Source organism: Pecten maximus, unplaced genomic scaffold (genome assembly GCF_902652985.1).
Source record: "Pecten maximus unplaced genomic scaffold, xPecMax1.1, whole genome shotgun sequence".
In the NCBI taxonomy this organism is placed as follows: Eukaryota; Metazoa; Mollusca; class Bivalvia; order Pectinida; family Pectinidae; genus Pecten; species Pecten maximus.
The window spans coordinates 1-7,426 of record NW_022981723.1 but is presented as its reverse complement, the minus strand read 5'-3'; the positions used below and the strand labels follow the sequence as shown (position 1 = coordinate 7,426).

Here is a 7,426-nt window from a genome sequence, read left to right as displayed (position 1 = left end):
AACCCAAAGAACCAAAACGGAGACCCGGGAGACAACGTGAGAACCCCCACACGGAAAGAAACGGAGCACCGAACCAGACAAACGGAAAACCCGGGGGAGACCCGCAACAAACGGGACCGCAACAAAGGGGACCCAGACAAAGGGACCGGGACAAAGAGACCAACAAAGGGAGACCGCAAAGAAAAAACGGAGACCCGAAAAGGGACCACACAACGGAACCCAGACAAACGGAACCAACAACACAGACGGAACCCGAAAAGGGACCAACAAACGGGACCGAGACAAACGGAGACGGAGACAACGGACCACAAAACGGAGACCAGACAAACGGGGACCCAGACAAACGGAACCCCAGACAAAGGAGACCACAAAGGGGACCCAGACAAACGGAACCGCACACAAAGGGAACCGAACAACGGGACGAGACAAGGAGCCGCAAAAACGGACCGCAAAAAGAGACCAACAAACAACCGCAACAAACGGAACCCAACAAAGAACCCAGACAAACGAAACGCGACAAACAGACCAACAAAACTAACCCACAAAAGATCCCCAACAAACGAACCAGACAAAGGAACCCAACAAACGTAGACCCAGACAAAGTACCAAAAGAACTGCCAAAAAAAGGGGACCAAACAAAACGGAGACCCCAGACAAAGGAGACCCAGACAAAGAGAGCGGCAGACAAACGGAGACCAAAAAAAGGAGACCGCACAAAAAGGAGACGCAGACAAAGAAAACCGGGGACAAACGGGAGCCCGGGAACAAACGGAGACCCCAGAAAACGGGACCCCAGACAAACGGAGACCCAGACAAAACGGAGACCCACAAAACGGAGACCGCAACAAACGGAGACCCAGCAAACGGAGACCGCAAAAAAAAGAGACCCACACAAACGGAGAACCCAACAAAGGAGACCCAGACAAACGGAGACCCAGACAAACGGAGACCCAGACAAACGGAGACCCCAGACAAAACGGGGGACCCAACAAAGGGGAGACCGCAACAAACGGAGACCGCAGACAAACGGAGACCGCAACAAACGGAGACCAGACAAACGGAGACGCCACACAAACGGAGACCACACAAAACGGAACCCAGACAAAGGAGGACCCAGACAAAACGGATACCCAACAAACGGAGACCGCAGACAAAACGGAGACCCCAGACAAACGCGGAACCGCACACAAACGGAGACCCACACAAACGGAGACCCCAGACAAAAGGAGACCCGACAAAAACGGAGACCGCAGACAAACGGAGACCGCACGACAAACGGAGACCGCACACAAACGGAGACCGCACACAAAACGAGACCCAGACAAACGGGAGACCGCAACAAACGGAACGCAAAAGGAACCCAACAAGGAGACCGCAAAAAACGGAGACCGCAGAAAAAACGGGGCACAAAGGAGCACCCCGACACAAACGGAGACCCAACAAACGGAGACCCCAGACAAACGGAGACCGGGAACAAACGGAGACCGCAGAAAACGGAGACCGCAACAAACGGAGACCCAGACAAACGGAGACCCCAGACAAACGGAACCCAGACAAACGGATGACCCGCACACAAACGAGACCCGAAGAAAACGGAGACCGCCAAGACAAACGAGACCCCACAAGGAGACCACACAACGGAGACCCCAGACAAACGGAGACCGCACACAAACGGAGACCGCAGACAAACGGAGACCCAGACAAACGGAGACCCAGACAAAGGGAGACCGACACAAGGAGACCCCACAAAACGGAGACCCAACAAAACGGAGACCCGAAGCAAAAGGAGACCGCAGACAAACGGAGACCGCAGACAAACGAGACGACAGAACGAGACACAAACGGAGACACCCAGACAAACGGAGACCGCAGACAAACGGAGACCGCACACAAACGGAGACCCGCAGACAAACGGAGACCGACAAAACGGAGACCCGAGACAAAAAGACCCCACACAAACGGAGACCCCAGACAAAACGAGACCCCAGACAAGAGACCGCAGACAAACGGAGACCCAGACAAACGGAGAACCGCAACAAACGAGACACGCAGACAAACGGAGACCCAGACAAACGGAGACCGCACACAAACGGAGACCCAGACAAACGTAGACCCAGACAAAGGAACCCCAGACAAACTGGAGACACCAACAAACGGAGACCGCAGACAAACGGAGACCCAGACAAACGGAGACCGCAGACAAACGGAGACCACACAAACGGAGACCGCAGACAAAACGAGACCGCAGACAAACGGAGACCCCAGAAAGAGGACCGCAGACAAACGGAGACCCCAGACAAACGGAGACCAACAAAAACGGAGACCGCAACAAGGAACCGAGACAACGGAGACCGCAAACAAACGGAGACCGCAGACAAACGGAGACCGCACACAAACGGAGACCGCACACAACGAGACCGCGACAAAACGGAGACCGCAGACAAACGAGACCCCATACAAAAGAACCGCACACAAAACGGAGACCCCAGACAAACGGAGCCCTGCAACAAACTGATACCCAACAATAACGTTACAACTACCCAAATAACGGTAACCTCAGAAAAACGGAACCAACAAAGGACATACGGAACCGTCACGACACAAACGTGATACCCCATAAACAAACAAACTATACCTCAGACAACTAACCCGAAATAACAACCCAGAAAAACGGGACCCCACACAAAACGGAGACCCCAACAAACGGAACCCATGACAAACGGAGACCCAGACAAACGAACCCAGACAAAACGGAGACCGCACACAAAGGGAGACCCCAGACAAACGGAGACCCCAGACAAACGAGACCGCACACAAACGGAGACCCACACAAACTGAGACCCGAAACAAACGGAGACCCACACAAAACGTGAGACCGCAACAAACGGAGACCGAGACAAACGGAGACCGCACACAACCTTAGGACCGCAACAAACGGATGACCGCAGACAATACGGAGACCGCAGACAAACGAGACCGCAGACAAACGGAGACCGATACAAACGGAGACCGCAGACAAACGGAGACCGCACACAAACGGAGACCCCCAGACAAACGGAGACCCAGACAAACGGAGACCCCCCCCACACAACGGAGACCCCAGACAAACGGAGACCCGCAGACAACGGAGACCCAGACAAACGGTAGACCCCAGACAAACGGAGACCGCACACAAACGGAGACCGCACACAAACGGAGACCCCAGACAAACGGAGACCCGAGACAAACGGAGACCGCAAGACAAACGGAGACCGCAGACAAACGTAGACCGCACACAAACGGAGACCGCACCACAAACGGAGGACCCAGACACAAACGGCGACCGCAGACAAACGTAGACCCCAGACAAACGGAGACCCCAGACAAACGGAGACCGCAGACAAACGGAGACCGCAGACAAAAACGGAGACCCAGACAAAACGGAGACCGCAACGGGAACCAACAACGGAGAACCGCAGACAAACGGAGACCGCAGACAAACGGAGACCGCACAGAAACGGGACCCCAGACAAACGGAGACCGCAGACAAACGGAGACCGCACACAAACGGAGACCCACACAAACGGAGACCGCAACAAACGGAGACCCCAGACAAACGGAGACCGCAGACAAAACGGAGACCGCAGACAAACGGAGACCGCAGACAACGGAGACCCGACAAACGGAGACCGCAGACAAAACGGAGACCGCAACAAACGGAGACCGCAGACAAAACGGAGACCCACAGACACAAACGGAGACCGCAGACAAACGGATGCCAACGAACGCAGACAAACGGAGACCGCACACAAAGAGACCGAAAAACGGAGCCGCAGACAAACGGAGACCGCACACAAACGGAGACCCCAGACAAACGGAGACCCAGACAAACGGAGACCCCAGACAAAACGGGAGACGCACACAAACGGAGACCCCAAGAAAACGGAGACCCAGACAAACGGAGACCGCAGACAAACGGAGACCCCACACAAACGGAGACCGCACACAAACGGAGACCGGACAACGAGACCGGACCCAAACGGAGACCGCAGACAACGGAGACCGAACAAACGGAGACCCACACAAACGGGAGACCGCAACAAACGGAGACCCAGACAAACGGAGACCCAGACAAACGGAGACCCAGACAAACGGAGACCCAGACAAACGGAGACCGCAGACAAACGGAGACCGCAGACAAACGGAGACCCACACAAACGGAGACCGCACACAAACGGAGGACCCACAGACAAACGGAGACCCCAGACAAGAGACCGCAGACAAACGAGACCCCAGACAAAACGGAGACCGCAGACAAACGGAGACCCACACAAACGGAGACCACACAAACGGGAGACCCCAGACAAAACGAGACCGCAGACAAACGGAGACCGCAGACAAACGGGAGACGCAGACAAAGGGAGACCGCACAAAAAACGGAGACCGAAAACAAACGGAGACCGACACAAACGGAGACCAGCGACAAAGGGAGACCCCAGACAAAAGGAGACCCAAGAAAAAAACGGAGCCCGGGCAGACAAACGGAGACCGCAGACCAAACGGAGACCCCACACAAAGGAGACCGCACACAAACGGAGACCCAGACAAACGACCCCAGACAAACGGAGACCGCAGACAAACGAGACCCAGACAAACGGAGACCCACACAAACGGAGACCACACAAACGGAGACCCAGACAAACGGAGACCCAGACAAACGGAGACCCAGACAAACGAGACCGCAGACAAACGGAGACCGCAGACAAACGGAGACCGCACACAAAAGGAGACCGCACACAAACGGAGACCGCAGACAAACGGAGACCGCAGACAAACGGAGACCGCAGACAAACGGAGACCGCAGACAAACGGAGACCGCAGACAAACGGAGACCGCACACAAACGGAGACGCAGACAAACGGAGACCGCAGACAAACGGAGACCCCAGACAAAAGGAGACCGCACACAAACGGAGACCCCAGACAAACGGAGACCGCACACAAACGGAGACCGGCAGACAAAACGGAGACCGCAGACAAACGGAGACCCGAAAGAAACGGAGACCGCAGAAAAACGGGGACCCCACACAAACGGAGACCCGCAGACAAACGTGAGACCGCACACAAACGGAGACCGCAGACAAACGGAGATCCCCCAGACAAACGGGAGACCCCAGACAAACGGAGACCCCACACAAACGGAGACCGCACACAAACGGAGACCCCAGACACAACGGAGACCCCAGACAAACGGAGACCCCAGACAAACGGGGACAGCAGACAAACGGAGACCGCAGACAAACGGAGACCCCAGACAAACGGAGACCCCAGACAAACGGAGACCGCACACCAACGTAGACCGCACACAACGGAGACCGCACACAAAACGGAGACCGCAGACAAACGGAGACCCAGACAAACGGAGACCGCAGACAAACGGAGACCGCAGACAAACGGAGACCGCAGACAAACGGAGACCCCAGACAAATCGGAGACCCCCAGACAAACGGAGACCGCACACAAACGGAGACCGCAGACAAACGGAGACCCCAGACAAACGGAGACCGCAGACAAACGGAGACCGCAGACAAACGGAGACCGCACACAAACGGAGACCGCAGACAAACGGAGACCGCACACAAACGGAGACCCCAGACAAACGGAGACCGCAGACAAACGGAGACCGCAGACAAACGGAGACCCGCACACAAACGGAGACCCCAGAGAAACGGAGACCCCAGACAAACGGAGACCGCAGACAAACGGAGACCCCACACAAACGGAGACCGCACACAAACGGAGACCCCAGACAAACGGAGACCGCAGACAACGGAGACCGCACACAAACGGAGACCCCACACAAACGGAGACCGCAGACATGACGGAGACCGCAGACAAACGGAGACCCCAGACAAACGGAGACCCCAGACAAACGGAGACCCCAGACAAACGGAGACCGCAGACAAACGGATACCGCAGACAAACGGAGACCCCACACAAACGGAGACCGCACACAAACGGAGACCCCAGACAAACGGAGACCCCAGACAAACGGAGACCGCACACAAACGGAGACCGCAGACAAACGGAGACCCCAGACAAACGGAGACCGCACACAAACGGAGACCCACACAAACGGAGACCCCAGACAAACGGAGACCCCAGACAAACGGAGACCCCAGACAAACGGAGACCGCAGACAAACGGAGACCGCAGACAAACGGAGACCGCACACAAACGGAGACCGCACACAAACGGAGACCGCAGACAAACGGAGACCGCAGACAAACGGAGACCGCAGACAAACGGAGACCGCAGACAAACGGAGACCGCAGACAAACGGAGACCGCACACAAACGGAGACCGCAGACAAACGGAGACCGCAGACAAACGGAGACCCCAGACAAACGTAGACCGCACACAAACGGAGACCCCAGACAAACTGAGACCTCACACAAACGTAGACCGCAGACAAACGGAGACCGCAGACAAACGGAGACCCGAAAGAAACGGAGACCGCAGAAAAACGGGGACCCCACACAAACGGAGACCGCAGACAAACGGAGACCGCACACAAACGGAGACGCAGACAAACGTAGACCCCAGACACAACTGAGACCCCAGACAAACGGATACCCCACACAAACGGTAGACCTCACACAAACGTATACCCCATACAAACGTGAGGACCCCATACAAACGTGACCCCCATACAAACTTGTACATCATACAAAACGTTATACCTCATACAAACTTGATACCCCATACCCCAAACTTATACCCCATACAAACGTATGACCTCACCACAAACTCTATACCCCATACAAACTTATACCCCATACAAATTATACCTCATTGTGGTAACTCTTTTTGATGAAGTATTATTTTTGTGGTTCCCCTCTTTTCAAGACATCTTTGAACATTTTGTTGTGTACCTATGTTTGATGAGCCAGTCTAAAGATGGATTGGTTGTATTTTGCCTGTAACATTAATACTGGATCAGTGCCAGTGTGTCTACACAGATAGGATCTGCTAGCTGTCAATATCTGTTTCATTACTTGTACAAAGTCTTTCCGGGTGATGCATTTACTTACACACAATTCCCTAGAGAATTTTCGTTGGTACATTTCAGTATTCATGCGAACTGTTAATGGGGTCAGTCCATGATTCTGAATCCGATCATTATCACTCTGTATTCTGTTGATTTGTTCTCTATATGTAGAACAAAATGACAGGTGAAACGATAAGACAACTTTAAATGGAATGTGAAAACATGTAATAAGATTGTTTGTGTCACCGTGGAATGTTAGGTTTCCATATATCTGATCACCCAGACCGCTGTTATCATTAGAACATAACTGTGAAGGTCAGATTTAGTGGCGAAATACCTGTGGATATGATGCTACATGTGACAGAAACTATCCATAGTTGCTAATTTAAAAAAAAAT

General features: G+C 54.0%; 2 protein-coding genes across 2 annotated transcripts; both read left to right on the top strand.

Annotated features, from left to right (window-relative positions):
- Positions 1-77: 77 nt before the first annotated feature.
- Positions 78-2,528, top strand: LOC117320204 (zinc finger CCCH domain-containing protein 13-like; the record flags this gene model as incomplete). Its single annotated transcript, XM_033874862.1, has 3 exons — positions 78-587; positions 660-2,107; positions 2,167-2,528. Coding segments are annotated over 3 exons (2,320 nt in total), but the record flags the coding sequence as incomplete, so codon positions are not given.
- A 410-nt stretch (positions 2,529-2,938) lies between these two features.
- On the top strand, positions 2,939-5,860 carry LOC117320203 (mucin-2-like). The gene has a single exon (XM_033874861.1). The coding sequence runs from the start codon at positions 2,939-2,941 to the stop codon at positions 5,858-5,860; it is 2,922 nt and encodes a 973-aa protein (XP_033730752.1).
- The last annotated feature ends 1,566 nt before the right edge of the window (positions 5,861-7,426 follow it).

Excerpts from the sequence above, each read along its gene's own strand:
- LOC117320203 (XM_033874861.1), top strand. The coding sequence starts at position 2,939 with ATGACCGCAGACAATACGGAGACCGCAGACAAACGAGACCGCAGACAA.